The sequence below is a fragment of the Aspergillus costaricaensis genome (genome assembly GCF_003184835.1).
Source record: "Aspergillus costaricaensis CBS 115574 unplaced genomic scaffold BO79scaffold_14, whole genome shotgun sequence".
Classification (NCBI taxonomy): domain Eukaryota; kingdom Fungi; phylum Ascomycota; class Eurotiomycetes; order Eurotiales; family Aspergillaceae; genus Aspergillus; species Aspergillus costaricensis.
In genome coordinates this window covers 206,304-221,629 of record NW_020291814.1, presented here as the reverse complement: position 1 = coordinate 221,629, position 15,326 = coordinate 206,304, and the positions used below count along the sequence as shown (strand labels likewise).

Here is a 15,326-nt window from a genome sequence, read left to right as displayed (position 1 = left end):
GCAGCTAAGGAACAGCGGATATCGCACCGATATGGTGATAAGAGCATCGGATATACTCAGAGAAGTGCCGATACGATATTTGACGGATGGGTACGTCGTGGCGTTCCCGTCGGATATGGACAATCACGGCTATGTACCATTCGGTTATCAAATGGAGGCAGATGTACAGAATAGAGAGACAGTTTTATAACTCATAGAACCCCTTCAGAGTAGTTGATCTCGCTCTACCAAGTGCAAGCATTATTATATATCCCCTCACTAAAGCATAGTACAACCCAGTCTGTCAACAAAGCCTTACCAGAATGGCCGAGCGCGTGGTACCTGTCATCTCTCTCGACGGTAAGTGGGAGAACGCTGCAGAGATTAAGAGATACTAACACCGGAGTCTCTCTGGGATAGACTTCGAGAGAAGAAAAGATGAGATTACCCAACAACTGGTGCATGCTGCCGAAACAGCCGGATTCTTGACACTGATTGACCACGGACTTTCCGTTGAAGAAATCGAGCAGCAATTTGCCATATCAAAGTCCTTCTTTGACTTGCCTTCGGACGTCAAGGGGAAGACTCCTCACAGTAACGTTACTAATAATGGGTGGGAATACAAGGCAAGCGACGCGTTCCTGCAAAGGGGCAAGAGTGATATTTACTGACTACACAAAGGCCCAGCGACGCCCCAGCACTGGCTTGTATGACCAGAAGGAATCTCTCTGGCTCCAACACGGGTCTCACTGGCCAAGCGATGAGGATGTCCCAGGATTTCGGGACACTACTGCTCACTTCATGGCGAAATGTGCGATAATTTCAGAACAACTATGTACGTGCCGCTTCAACAGTGCAACATGTTAGCCAAGTCTAATCAATTCGGGTAGTTACCTGCTTTGCGACTGCACTGGGATTCCCATCCGATTACTTCTGTGTCGCAAACGATGTGACCAAGCCTGACTGTCTCACGCAGCTACGGCTGATCCATTATCCACCCACCGTAGATGCTGCTGGTACCTGGCGGGCTGGAAGTCATACCGACATCGGGTGTCTTACCCTACTATTCCAGCGAGATGGTGAAGACGGGTTGGAGATCTGTCCAGGCCGTGAATCGCATACGAGTTTCGCAATGGGTGACGTTTTCAGTCCTCTCCCTGCCAAAACTGGACAGATTGTTGTTAACATCGGTGACATGCTGAGTGAGTCAAGCATATTGCGTTGGATCATTGGCGGGGTACGCGTTCTAACATAAATTGCCTCTACAGTGGCGTGGTCGGACGACCGTCTGAAATCGACCTTCCACCGAGTGCGAGCGATGGATGTAGGAGAATCGCCGTCACGTTACTCAATTGCATATTTTAACCAGGGAAGACGTGATTATATTATGCAAGGTCCGCAAAAGAAATAGTAAGTTCTGACATCCTTATGTTGGGGTAACTCGCTAATCCTGGACGTTTCTCAGCCCCCCGAAGAGTGTAGGGGAGTGGTTCAAGGAGTCCGTCGAGCGAAACTTTGCTTACCAGCAGAGTGTAACTGCAAACTGATAATTGTATGGCATCCGTGACAGTTACTGCATTACGATGTTTCTCTAGTAGCAGACGAGGCTCCCCTTGCCCACTCTACACTTCCCCACGTATATCAGAATGATCAAATGAAACGTTATACATCAGATTGTAAGCCCAGCGCATGCAATAGACTTTAAGGAAAATAAAGCATTATCCTTTATAGTTCCTTTGGACGATGATGGCCTAGTCCGAGAGATACTCTGTGTATGCCTTCAAGGATGGCTTGATATCAAATCGTTCCGAAATTCTTCGTCTACTTTGTCACTGTTTTGGGAGGAGGGGTGGCCTTTGGGCAGTCTAGCACATAGATTGTCGCAAGTTTACAACATGTCTATTCCTGCTAAACTTATATTATCTTTATCTTTTCTGCTTCCTTGTTCAGTCTTACTATTTATAAGTACTTCCATAAAATAGTAAGCTAATATCTTTCATATACTAATGTATATACCTTATTTACTTCTCTTCTTCTCAAATTTGAATTGTGAATTCGACTTCTGACCAAGGTCCTTCCTTCTCACTTCATGTCATTGATTATTCAAAGGCGACCAGAGCGTAGACTTTCCTTACTCATGGTCCCATTCTCATCTGTCAAAGATTGTTAACAAACTTCACCCTTATTGATAGGCTAGCTATCCACAGAAAGCGTACGCTGAATTCTTTGTTCGACTTTTGCCACACAAGTTTGCATGAAGTCCAATAGTCTTTCCGCCTGCGCAGAATCTTCAGTTCCAATGGATAGGACGTTGCTGCTAATCACATTAGAACCGACAATGGAAGACCAAGGTCAGATAAAATCATAACTGACCTGACATGATTATGTCTGTCCTGTACATGGAACACTGGTAGCGTTCCTGGAGGATTACTCCGTTCACGATAGGCATTGAAGAAAGCCACAGTGGCATCAGCTGTTTCCTTTCTAGCAGTTTCAATTATTCTCAGGTCAGCTTTGCGTACTAATGGGTTCTTCACTTAACATCTCTGTGACTTACACTTCCCACTTGACACTTCCGATGTAGACCGGCAAATGCTCAGAATTCCTACTCACATTGTCAGCGCAGAGTATTTGGGTGTCGTATATTTAGTAAGAGGAGAAGTAGAATAAGCTTACAACAACGGAGAGTCGTCTGGTAGATTTCTGAAGAGTCCCAGGGCAGAAACAGGCTGTAGCGCAGTTTAGAAAGTCTGAAAAAACCCCGAGTTCATTTGACTTACACCCCAGACCTCCTCAGCATCCGATTCATAATAGTGGCGGATGACCCTCTGTCGCACAGGCTTTCTCCGATCAAACCAAAATGGTACACTCAGGTAGATAACACCCGCGACAGGGGGAAACAGTGGGACTTTCGATACTCGCTTTGGATCCCCTATTCCTCGAGTCAGTAATGAATGATGGTGAGTGTTGTCAAGGAATTCATCACCTGCGGCGTAGAGGTTCATGGCGATATGTGCCCCACCGGACGAGTGACCCAAAAGAATGACCTTCTCCGGTGATCCTCTGCCGTACTTTTGCTTTGCAATATTTTCAAAGATCCATTCCCGAGCAAGCTGCATATCATCGGCCCCTCCAGGGTAGACAACGTGCGGGACGAGTCGATGGTTTGCGAGAACCGTGACGAATCCACGCTGCGCAAAGTAGAATCCCACATTCGCCCAGCACTTGTGTCGGTGAGTAAGCATTTGGATGGGTTTTTCCATTGTAGCATGCAAGTACCTTTTCACTCCATCCTTTGTCTCCAGAGAAAAAGCCTCCTCCGTGAACGAAAAGTACAACAGGATGTTCTCCCGGCTTTTCCTCGGCAGGAAAATATACATCCAATCGGTTACGCTCGGCCGGTCCGTATTGCTCGTCCTTCACTATTCCGACATTGTCCGGTGCTTTGGGATATAAAGGTTCATACAGCTTTCTCCAGCCCTGTACCTCGTCAGCTTGAAGTTGAGGTTATCGTTAGATCAGGCATGAAGTCGTACTTCTTCATCTCCAAGATCGAACTTGGTGGTATCTTGTGCTATCTTGGCGAAAACTTTCTCCATGATTTCTGTCTTTGAACTTGGGACGTGGTTCTCATCAAGGCAGAACTAATATCTCTGAAATAGTTAGACAGAAGGTGTATGCTGCAGGGGCAATATCCGTGCCCCACATACTGCTGCCGGCCCTTAGCCGAGATAAAGTATGACCCTTTTCCGGACTGGAGTAACCGTGATCAATGCACGGAAATTCAATCAATTCAATAAGACCATCATTTTTAAGAGATAATAGATGACAGCCCTCAACTTCGTAGTGACAAAAAAGTTGGTCACCTAGGATATACGAACATGTTGACCAGGTAAGTCAGAAGCTTTCGGATTCCGTAAACAGCTGCTAATACCCTCTAGAGCTGAAGTTAGCCAGCACAGGTCGAAAGACCGATGTTTGGTGATCATAAAAGGAAATGTTTACGACCTGAGCTCGTACTTGGACTCCCATCCTGGTGGGTCAAGCATCATCCTGAAATATGCTGGGCGGGATGCAACAGAAGCATTCGAGCCCATCCACCCAAATAACGTGATTGAGAAACATCTATCGCGAGAGTATGAGGAATTCTCTGATTCGACATTTATCTACTGCGCGGCTGTACTGATATGTGAATAGAGCCCATCTCGGCCCCGTTGCAGATTCCGATATGAATACCACACCCGCCGCGGCACAAATGAAGATATCTTCCTCGGAAAGTAGTCTTCAGAAGAGCATCCCTTCACTTTTGAGATCCGTTGTCAACATTCATGACTTTGAACTTTCTGCCTCTCAGATATTACCTGCGCGCTCGTTTGCCTGTGAGTACCACCAGAGGAAGACGAAATGCTGTCTCCGTGGCTAATCAATGCATTTGGAGCGACGTGCAGTTTTCAAATCTGGCGCTGAAGATGAAGAAACTGTTCAATGGAACCAGAATAGTTGGAAACGTATCCGCTTTTGTCCGCGAGTTTTAAGACCCATCCGGGCCATCGACTTAACGACATCCATTCTTGGAACGAAATACTCAGCGCCATTTTTTATCTGCCCTGCAGGAGGTGGTAAGCTGGCGCATCCGATTGGAGACCTGGCTTTGACCAAAGCTGCTGGGAAACATGGCATTCTTCACTGGGTACCGAACAACACCGGTTGTTCGCAGGAGCAGTTGGCAGATGCGCGTGCGGACACGCAGACATTGTACTGGCAGATATATGCTCTGGAGGACCTTTCCGTGACGGAGAAGGAAATAAAACAAGCTATTTCGTTGGGTTACCGGGGGTTTGCTTTAACTGTTGATGCCAATCGAGTTGGCAAGCGAGAACGTGATGTGCGTTTAATCATCAAGGTATGCATATCATTCTCTCGCGGTTCTATTTCAAGGATTAACAATCTTTTTTCACAGGAACAGGAGCTTTCTGAGGATCAAGAGGGTGAAGACAATGCGTTTGCCAGTGGCCCTACAGTTTCGCGGTCGTGCGTTCCCAATAAGTCCGGATATGATTGATGAGAAAATGACCTGACGAGATATAGCCACCTCTTCCCTGACTTTGACTGGATGTCCGCAGTTTCGTGGTTACGAAAGATAACGGATCTGCCAATTGCGATAAAGGGCATTCAATCCTGGGAAGATGCTGCACTATGCATGAGGTACGGAGTACATCCGTGGCTGTCGAATCACGGAGGACGACAGCTCGAGGGAGCTCCCTCTGCTGTGGATACCCTTCTTGCCATCCATGCACACTGCCCCGAAGTCCTTCGCCGTTGTGACGTTATTGTTGATGGTGGTATCAGTCGCGGTTCTGATATTGTGAAAGCTCTTGCTTTAGGCGCAAAAGGCGTCGGACTGGGGCGAGCATTTCTTTACGCCTTGGCACTTGGCGAGCCAGGCGTCGACAAGGCAATCAGAATTCTGAAAAATGAAGTTGAGACGACCATGGCTTTGATGGGACTTGCCAGTGTTGACTCGCTGAATCCTTCTTATGTAAGTTGGGTCAAATAAGAGTATTCTGTGTGCAAACCGTCATCATTCACTAACACAAGGACTTCGACTGGCAGATCAGCGCATTTAGCGATCAGAATACGCTTCCCCGTGGCCGCTCTAATCTCTAGTGTGCATTTATCAGGCTACAGGCGTCGCGTTTTCATTGGTGGGCAGAGTTCAGTTAGGGAGGACCACTTAAGGCTCAAAAGCTTTGCTAGACATTCTTCAGACAAAAGTCTGTCTATCCGCCTAGTATTTCATAAGATAGTCTATGAGATCCCTCAATCTATAGTAGAAATTGATTGCAGTTAGAGGAAACGAGTCATCTGGTGTATTGGAACAATATTCGATTCGTAAGCATAGTGAACACAGAACCCCAAACGCCCAGACTTTGAAATTATCTTTGGTGGGAGAGAATCAGTTCTACATCAAAGCGCTATCTTTGTACCTGAAGCAGTATGCTAGGTGGGAAGACCTAATTTCAGGATAAGTACGGGTATGGGAACCCTTATCCTATTATGCGGCTGTTGTCTTCGTGCCGCGTTTCTCTCCGTACTAGTCCCGACCATTTCTACTCCGTTCTTCACTATAACAGTGACATTCTTGAACTCCGGGGCGGAAGCATTCTGTCCGTGGACATCCGGGCGCGTAGCCGAACAGCGGCGGAAAACGTACCATCGCAATCAATCTCAACGCCGGTTCCGAATGAGCAACCGATACGATACCCGGAAAACCAGCTTTATGGGCTGATAGAAAGCAAAAAGGCGACTGAATCTTCCGTATATGATATCAGGTATCGTGGCCCTCTGGTAGCATTGCTTGATCACTTTATTTTGGCTCATGACAGCGACGTTCTCGACTTCCTTCCACCTGCTTCAACAGTCGTAAGCTTCGATATAGAACCAATTTGTCCTGGAAAATACACAAACATGACCGGCCAAGCAATCGACCCTCCCCCCAGCCTCCCTGTGCCAAATCAACAAGTGCATGCACCGGGCGTCTACTTGCTACACCCTCTGTCACGCCTCGGCACGGGTCCTGGTATGATCATACTGACTTCTGGGAGAGACCTCGGAGGTTTGCGTCTAGACGATGGAGTTCCCTCACCGTTCCTCAAATGGGCTGAAGAAGGCTACGCGGTGGCGGCAGTATGCTTAGCTGCCTTGGAGGATGAACAAGATGGCATATCCTCTGCCCTCGAAGCGTTGTCCAGTTGCGACAACTGCCAGCCCAAGGGGAAAGTTGGACTTATCGGTAAGTACAGTACTCTTACGTACTTGACCACTGCAGCTAACATCTCTGTTCCAGCATACGACCCCGACGCATGGCTGAAGGTCGCTGCATCAGCGCACGCTCACCAGGAGGTTGTCGGAGTGGTGGTATATGGGAATGTGGATTCGCCGATCCCCAAACCAGTCTTCCCAATGCTTCAGCACTTGGCTGGAGCATCTGCGACAGCAAAAATGGTATCCAACACCGAGAACTGCCAGGCGTATGGATACGCAGCTGTCAGTACATATCAGTTTGCCACCCCTTTTCAGCCGGCGTTCGATTACACCGCCGAGTCTGTATCACACACACGAAACCTAAGCTTCCTGAAACCTCTAATGGGGGGCCCATACTTCGATTTGGAGGCCATCTGGGAAGAACATACGTATCATGAGTTTGAGACGCGCTCTGTACCTCATACGATGGCAACCATGGTGCAAGAGCCGTATGTGAATCATATTCCCACGGTAAGATCCAAAGTGCCGAACACTTCTTAACAAGATACTGAGCTGAGCAACTTGCAGTTAACGGGGGGTATTGGAAGGGATCGCCTTTCATACTTCTACCAGAACCACTTTGTTTTCAATAACCCCGAAGACGCGGAACTTGAGCTTATCAGTCGGACGGTGGGTATTGATCGTGTCATTGATGAATTTATATACAAGTTCACGCACGACACCCAGATTGACTGGCTGTAAGGACTTATTCCATCTTACTATTATTTCGCAACCCAATTGCTTGATCTACTCGAACTAATCTGTAGCAGGCTTCCTGGTATCCCACCCACTGGTCGCAAACTAGAAATATCTTTTACCGCAGTTGTCAACATAAGGGGTGACCGGCTGTACCACGAGCACATTGCGTGGGATCAACTCACTGCTCTGATTCAGTTAGGGCTCATGCCAGAATATCTTCCTTGGACACACCCCGCGCCTACGGGTGTGCATATGGGCACCAAGACGAAACTTGAGTATAGAGTACCAGGAGCTGGGCGCGACACAGCGAAGAAGATGAGGGATAGGAATTCTGTGGAATCAAATAGAATGTTTGAGCACTCGGTTCGGGAAGTGGACTCGGTTCAACCGACGGTGTCCCCCAAACTTGCTTAACGGAAGTGTTCTGACCGCAAAAGGGAACGGGAAAGGGGAGGATAACGGGCGGGAAATACCCGGTCGCCCGGCTAAGGGATGGATGGTATGGGCCGTATCTTTCACACACGGTACCGTCCATCGACAACTCTATTTCTATAATTTTTTCCTGAAGAATTAACCGAAAAGGAATAGAGTGATTGATGTAATGGGTATCTTCTCATAGGGTACCCCGTACCTGCCGATTGTCCCCGTAATCAGGTCCCGAGATTCTGAATCACTCCACTATCAGGACCGAAGCACCGCATACAAGCAAAAGAGCATACATAAAGCACAGATAAGACTCAGAGACGTCGTTTTTGCCTTTGATTTCTCCTTATCTAACCGTTTGTTGCATCTCGGACTTATCACAGCAACGCCCAGCCTCTAGTGCGGGGTAGGATCTGTGCCCTAAAATGATTGGGAAAAGACAAATAAACATTGGAGAGCTCAGACGCAGTTCCGAGTATCTTCCCCGGAGCTCTCCCACTTACCTGGTTAGAATCCCTACTTTTTTCACAACCGGCAAACCCTACCATACGTTTGCCCGACCATGCCACGTCCAAAAGTGCGCCCGGAAGATCGACGACGGTCCAGCCACGCTTGTCAGACCTGCAAGATCCTGAAGATCCGGTGCGACTCACAACGCCCATGTTCCTCATGTATGCGACGGGGACAAGCTCATACATGTGCTTATTCTGGTATGGACCGTCGCAAACGGAGAACGGGTGATGCCGTACGGAATCCACACAGCCGAGCCATTGACAGGCAGGATGGCTTTTCGCAGAGTAACAGTGCTACTGCCGCTGAGAATGAGAATACACCATTCGAGTTTGAGACCCTAGTATCTGAGATGGTCACACCCGAGTCACGGAGTGATGATACACATCCCCCTGAAACCTCTCTGCGTGAGCGGTTATCTTTAGCACCGGAACAGTCAACAAAAGGTGTGGAAATATCCATGAGCCAGATACAGAATCTCGAGAACTTAAACTATGCTTTCTTGTAGTTGACGTCGGCGAAACTTCCGTTATGTCGTTCTTACATTTCCTTCGGAAAACTGTTAAGGCCTATGTGGGCTCGGTGCCTTTTACGGATGCTGAGCGACACCACATTATAATTGATACAGATCTTTCTTCTACAACCGAGGACGATCAAAATATCGAGCCCAAAAGGATTCATTCATACATAGAATATTATTATGAGGCAGTAAGTACCTAGGATGAAGCCCGCTACTATCGTCTCTAAAAATGTACACAGACAAGCGGGATTCTGGATCTTTTCACAGCCCAGGAGGTCGAGACCTTACTTGAAGCACACACCTCTTCACGGCAGCCCACATCCATTGCAGCTGTGAGGCGGGAGGATGTCGCAGCCATAGGCGTCGCTCTATCTATTGGTGCCCAAATTAGAGGATCAGATAGAGACTCCCAGGTAGCGAACGAGTACTTCCTCCGTGCACGCCAGGCAGCGTTCAACGACATGCTGATGGGCCAGAACATTGGGACTGTACGGCTTTTTTTGCTAATGGCATTTTACATGCTGGGCGCCTGCAATCGAAATGCCGCTTCCATGTTTCTTGGGGTAGCTGCGCGAGCAGCCATAATCCTAGAGCTTCATAGCATTGAGGGTTACGATAGTACGCTCTCCAAAGAAGATTATGAAAGTAGGTGAGTTATAGTAATTGAATGCTAGTGCTAACAATGGACACTGACACAACCTGGCAGACGAAGAATCTGGCACAGCATGCGTAATCTTGATATTCTCAGCAGCTTTGTTCTGTCCAGGCCAAGAAGCCTCCCCCTAGTGCAGAGTATGTCGGATACCAATGAGTTGAATCCTCACTCAGCATTCTATGCCATTGGCAACGGATGCACTTTACTCATTAATATCGTCGACACACTGAGCAATGGCGGGCTTCTCGACGTCCCCACAGCCGAGGGCCTGCTTTCGCAACTCCGGAAATGGAGTTCTAGCCTGCCCGCCTCTCTCCGCCAGTTCCGGAGTGTTTCCCAGGGCCCACCATTCCTGGAACCTGCAGCTCGGCAGCGACTTGTTGGAAGCATTCACGTTTCCTGCCTATACTACTTTGCGGTAATCCTCGTAACCCGGCCGTATCTGATCGCGTATCTCGTATCTCGTCTTCGTGGGAAAGCACCAGACCATTTGATCAGTGACCCGGATGAGGCCTCTGATGTCGCTATTAAGAACAATAAAGTATCCAAACTGGCCCAGGTGTGCGTAAGTTCTTCCTTATACATGATAGATATGTGTCGACGGGCAAAGTCGGCGGGGCTCGTTTTTCGAAACTTTTGTCTCCTCAAGTATGCCCCCTTTTACCTCCTCGCTTCGTTCAAACTCCTTCCTCCCAAACCTAATCTTGAAAAGACTTGATGTTAATGTCTACCCATAGAGCTTGGATTTTTGGCGCCGGCCTTATCCTAGGCTTCTCTATGTTTGCTGGAGAGCCTCGCCGTGACATTGAGAGTCTCTTCAACAGCACCTTACATCTCCTCGATGATATTGGCCGAACTAGCCCACAGGCCCAGCTTTACCATCAAATCCTGACCAGTTTCAATGATGCAGTGACAAAGTTCCGCAACCGCGTCGCGGGAGAGGTTTACCGCACGGTACAGGACTACATGGACCAAATCCTCATGATAGATCCTACCGTTGACGGAGGTTCGACTGCGCATGCTAGGGATAGAGAGGATTCGTACACTGTCTGGAACGATGATTGGTTGGCTGGTGCAATCCGGAGTGCTGAGACAGGCGAGGTTGCATTAGATCCAGTTTTGAACGGGACACATGGTGCGCAGATGTTTCATGACCTTGGTGATTGGGGTGATATAGATGGTATGGAACTCGAGGAGGATCTGTTAATGGACATCGATCCATTCGATCAGTTCTTTTTTACGGTCGAATGAGTTTCCTGTTGCCTGCTCTTTGTTGTTCTTAAAGCATTTAATCACCCAGTCAACATTGTATGTCGAGCAGTGCTTAGTATGCGTCAACTGACGGCCAAGACCACTGTGACCCCTGCCTCTATGGTTAACATCCACCCGCCTTTCTCTGCATTTCTGGCATCAGCGTTCCAAGGTCTAGGATTTTAACCCATGCTGCACTAGACGGTAAGAGGATGTGAGATGAGGGCTCTGAATACCCTGATCGGTCCGGCTTGTCCAATTGGTCAGGAGACATCATTTCCCTCCATATGCGGCTTCGATTCTCAGCAGCTAATAGCGGACGTTTTCCGCGCTGATTGCTCTTCTCATGTTACCTCTGCTGCAGATCCGGAAATACGTGGTATCTTAGTTTAGTACCATAGTCCAGTAAACCGTTTCATCCAAGTGAGTAGCACGGCTAGTAACAGGCAAATAAATGACTCATACATTGGCTTTCTAATAAAGTTTCAAACGTGGAGCAACGTCCGGCTATGTTCCGGCTATGTTCCGACTATATTCCTCATCTCGGTTAGTTACTTAGTATGTAAATGCCCTCTAGTCACGCAAGAACGTTTTCCGACCTCAACAAATTGAAGCTCACATATTCCCAGGAAAGGCCCCATGATGCTTGTTTCATCGCTTCCTCTATTAGCACTTGTTATTCCATTGATTGCAAGTGCCGGGAAAGTAGAACATCGGGGAATAACTCCAAACCCCTCAGTTACTGTACAGAATGGCACCTACTATGGACTTCACAACCCAGACTATGATCAAGACTTCTTTCTTGGCATGCCTTATGCACAGCAACCTGTTGGCGAACTTCGCTTGCAGACCCCACGGCCAATGAACGCCTCCTGGCCGGTGCCAAGAAATGCAACGGAATACTCACCTGCTTGCGTCGGGTTCAATCAGACCAAGGGTGCTTCCGAAGCCTGTCTTACACTGAATGTCGTCCGCCCGGCAAGCATCGCTCACCATAGCAGTCTGCCCGTTGCTGGTCAGTATTTTTCCCGGATCTAATCATAAAGGCTAGAACTGACCTTGCACTCGGGCGCAGTCTGGATTCATGGCGGCGGATACACTTCCGGCTCTTCATCAGAGAAACAGTACAATCTTTCCTTCGTCGTTGATCAGTCGGTCCAAATGGGAAAGCCCATTGTCGCAGTCAGTCTAAATTATCGTCTTCATTGCTGGGGTTTCATGTGGAGCAACGAGATGAAGGAAGCCGGAGTAGGGAACCTGGGACTTAGAGACCAACGCTTAGCTCTTCATTGGATACAAGAGAGTACGTATATTTGTACTGAACCTATACTACGGATCTGACCATGACTTAGACATTGCTGCTTTTGGTGGCGACCCTGCTCAGGTTACGATCTGGGGTGAAAGTGCCGGCGCTAATAGTGTTGGCACGCATCTGGTTGCTTACGGAGGGCGTGACGATGGTATATTCCGTGCAGCAATCAGTGAAAGTGGTGCCCCGAGTGTTTATCAACGTTATCCGACACCTGACGATTGGCAGCCCTATTATGATGGCATTGTGAATGCATCGGGCTGCAGTTCAGCAACGGATACTTTGGCTTGCCTCCGAACGATCCCAACTGATACATTGCACAGTATTTTCGATAACACGTCTATTGTACCCGGGCACTCTATATCTGGCCTCAGCGGAGCGAAATTCATTCCTGTCATAGATGACGACTTCATTGAAGAAAGTGGCACGATCCAGCTGCAGGAGGGCAAATTTGTCAAAGTTCCATACCTGATTGGAGCTAACGCCGACGAAGGGACAGCATTTGCTGTAACGGGAGTCAACACGGATGCCGAGTTTCGAGAGCTAGTCAAAGACTGGGGCCTCGACAACGTTACCACTGATATTTTGGAGGCCCTGTACCCAAACATCCCTCAAATTGGGATCCCCGCCATAATGGATGAAAAGCCACCGTCCGGATATGGAAGGCAATACAAGCGTGTGGCCGCATTTCAGGGTGATGTAAACATCCATGGCCCGCGTAGGTTTGCTAGCCAGGCATGGTCATCCCGCAATGTCTCGGTGTATAGCTACAGGTTTGACACTGTCAGTCCTGGGAATGGCCCTGCTGCTGGATCCTATGCCGGGGCCACTCATGGTTCAGAAATGCCCTACGTCTTTCATAACGGTGATGGCGTGTGGTATGACTTCAACAAGACGACCATGGAGAGCATACCAAATAGTTATTCACACCTGAGCACAGTTATGTCAAGAATGTGGGTCAGTTTTGTGACAACATTGGACCCAAATTACTCTGGAGGTAAGGGCCCACAACCCGTTCTTATGATTAGTACGCAATTTCAAACAAGAGCTGAATTAACTGTTTTCTTAGAGAATGTCCACTGGCCGAGATACAATATCGATAATCCGGAAATAATTTTCTTTGACAATACTGTCTCAAATCTCTCATACGTTAGGTCGGATGTTTACCGCGCGGAGGGCATCAAGTACATCGGTGATCACCTTGCAAGTAGTTTTGGGGAATAGTGAAGATCAAGTATCTTCAGTCTAATATTAGAGTGCATATACCTATATAAGCGGCGTTTGTGAGAAGCAAAACACATACGACCACAGGGTGTGGAAAACAGGGCTTCCCGTCCGCTCAGCCGTACTTAAGCCACACGCCGGGAGGTTAGTAGTTGGGTGGGTGACCACCAGCGAATCCCTTCTGTTGTATGTTTTTTATCTTTTTCTACTAGAAAATTAGAAGTTTTGAAGAAGCATCTCGAGGTCTCTCGTCCTCGAGGATAGAGAACATATTGAACAGTATTTTCCTGAGTCATTGACATTGAATCGAAGGAAATTCATGAACCGAACCAGCCAAGCTACATTTACTACGCAGGGAAAACCAGCCTTGCTACCCTGACAGAAGTTATAATATGCGGGGCGGTCAATCTTGTCAGCTCAATCTCAGGCTTTTTTGGTGGTACAGGTGTAACCGGGTAGATCACCTCCTAGCATGCCGTAACTGGGATGTCACGTAAATCTCGACTGGCGGCGAGTAATTCCGGCATTCCAGTGGGCGCTGGCAGGTGATCTACGGAGATATGATAGAAAATGGGATCCCAGTAAAGGGTCTGAAGGTGTTGCTAAAGCTGTGGTGATGTTGCCATTGGACTCCACGGAAAGGGGATCTTGCCGCATGGTATGATTCTACGTGTAAGATTGTCCGTGTTTCGGCAATTGACTACAATTACAGGTCCCTGGTTCTATTCGCCAGGAGGTAGAGTATATACACAAACCTCTAGTGGCTACGTGTCGAAGAAAAAAAAATGAGACGGATCTTTGGGGGTGCCATTGAGCTTTCTGACAATCCTGGAGTGTATTAGCTGCCGAGGCGGGAGACTGGAAGTCTTTGACACTTAGCATAATTGGTATTGAGTTGGAAGACAGAGTCCAGATGCAAACGACTCCAAAAAGGAGTAGGTCCGCTCCGGTCTCACCGCGTCGCATATAGCGCGATGATCAGAGACTCAGGAGGAGCAATATTCTGGCAGGGTAATTTGACAGCGCGCTGCAGATCTCCGCCTTGGGTGGGAGCTGCGTCAATGAGACTATATTCATTTATGCAAGGCTGCCGCGGCTGGACTTGCCCCGCTCACCATATCTATACGGCTACATGCTCACCCCGGCTGATCTTCGAGGGGATAGCAGGGGGTTGGGGATGGGGGTGGTGAAGATCTACGACTGTTAGTGGATAGATGGTGCGTTCATCCTTTACAACACCACGTACAAATCTAGATAAATGTCGGCTTATTTCTAATTGCTATTTCAACCCATTTTAGCTGTTAGAAACCTGTCTGCTACCGTGAAAGCCTCTTTGACAATGCCTGTGTATGCTCCAACTCGACCCGACTTTAATGCGATTGTCGTAGGGGCCGGGTTTGGAGGTATCTACATGTGCAAGAAGCTCACAGACCAAGGGCGAGTAAGTCGACACACCACGATACATGGGAGTATGCTCATGGTACAGCCAGTACATGATCTTATTTCTACCGATACTCGTGGGACCTTGAAGATCTTCGCGAATATTCTTGGAAACGAGAGTATTTGAAGCAGCCCGAGATATTGGCTTACCTGAGGAATGTTGTCGACAGACACGATCTACGCAAACACATGCAGTTAACACAGAGGTGCAAAGAGCTATTTACGGTGAGATTGATAACTTGTGGACTGTTTCGCTGTCAGCTGGCCCTCGATTAACAGCCCGATATATTGTGACGGCTGTGGGACTGCTATCTAAAATCAATTACCCTGATATCCCTGGGCTCAAGACATATGAAGGCGAGATGTATCACACTGGGAATTGGCCCGCTTCCTATGACTTCACAGGAAAGCGCGTCGGAGTAATTGGGAACGGATCCACAGGTGTTCAGCTGGTCACTGCATTGGCCGATCAAAACGTCAAGCAACTACTCTCCTCCCAGCGACACCCATAG

General features: G+C 48.1%; 6 protein-coding genes across 6 annotated transcripts; all 6 read left to right on the top strand.

The window, feature by feature from the left end:
• Positions 1 to 302: 302 nt before the first annotated feature.
• On the top strand, positions 303 to 1,526 carry BO79DRAFT_227982 (leucoanthocyanidin dioxygenase; the record flags this gene model as incomplete). Its single annotated transcript, XM_025683926.1, has 6 exons — positions 303 to 339; positions 400 to 605; positions 661 to 814; positions 870 to 1,181; positions 1,248 to 1,389; positions 1,445 to 1,526. 6 exons carry the CDS (start codon positions 303 to 305, stop codon positions 1,524 to 1,526), a joined length of 933 nt encoding a protein of 310 aa, XP_025539995.1.
• A 1,977-nt stretch (positions 1,527 to 3,503) lies between these two features.
• On the top strand, positions 3,504 to 5,717 carry BO79DRAFT_227980 (FMN-dependent alpha-hydroxy acid dehydrogenase family protein; the record flags this gene model as incomplete). The annotated part of the gene is made up of 7 exons (XM_025683925.1): positions 3,504 to 3,543; positions 3,881 to 4,115; positions 4,177 to 4,358; positions 4,428 to 4,882; positions 4,940 to 5,010; positions 5,068 to 5,522; positions 5,647 to 5,717. 7 exons carry the CDS (start codon positions 3,504 to 3,506, stop codon positions 5,715 to 5,717), a joined length of 1,509 nt encoding a protein of 502 aa, XP_025539994.1.
• Positions 5,718 to 6,447: 730 nt separating this feature from the next.
• Positions 6,448 to 7,896, top strand: BO79DRAFT_227979 (LEA domain protein; the record flags this gene model as incomplete). Its single annotated transcript, XM_025683924.1, has 4 exons — positions 6,448 to 6,772; positions 6,827 to 7,254; positions 7,357 to 7,481; positions 7,554 to 7,896. 4 exons carry the CDS (start codon positions 6,448 to 6,450, stop codon positions 7,894 to 7,896), a joined length of 1,221 nt encoding a protein of 406 aa, XP_025539993.1.
• A 571-nt stretch (positions 7,897 to 8,467) lies between these two features.
• On the top strand, positions 8,468 to 10,841 carry BO79DRAFT_264459 (uncharacterized protein; the record flags this gene model as incomplete). Its single annotated transcript, XM_025686794.1, has 6 exons — positions 8,468 to 8,861; positions 8,924 to 9,123; positions 9,175 to 9,584; positions 9,642 to 10,149; positions 10,181 to 10,265; positions 10,360 to 10,841. 6 exons carry the CDS (start codon positions 8,468 to 8,470, stop codon positions 10,839 to 10,841), a joined length of 2,079 nt encoding a protein of 692 aa, XP_025539992.1.
• A 642-nt stretch (positions 10,842 to 11,483) lies between these two features.
• On the top strand, positions 11,484 to 13,374 carry BO79DRAFT_264454 (carboxylesterase; the record flags this gene model as incomplete). Its single annotated transcript, XM_025686793.1, has 4 exons — positions 11,484 to 11,856; positions 11,917 to 12,144; positions 12,194 to 13,147; positions 13,220 to 13,374. 4 exons carry the CDS (start codon positions 11,484 to 11,486, stop codon positions 13,372 to 13,374), a joined length of 1,710 nt encoding a protein of 569 aa, XP_025539991.1.
• A 1,339-nt stretch (positions 13,375 to 14,713) lies between these two features.
• On the top strand, positions 14,714 to 15,326 carry BO79DRAFT_217246 (FAD/NAD(P)-binding domain-containing protein; the record flags this gene model as incomplete). The annotated part of the gene is made up of 3 exons (XM_025683355.1): positions 14,714 to 14,815; positions 14,861 to 14,933; positions 15,010 to 15,326. 3 exons carry the CDS (start codon positions 14,714 to 14,716, stop codon positions 15,324 to 15,326), a joined length of 492 nt encoding a protein of 163 aa, XP_025539990.1.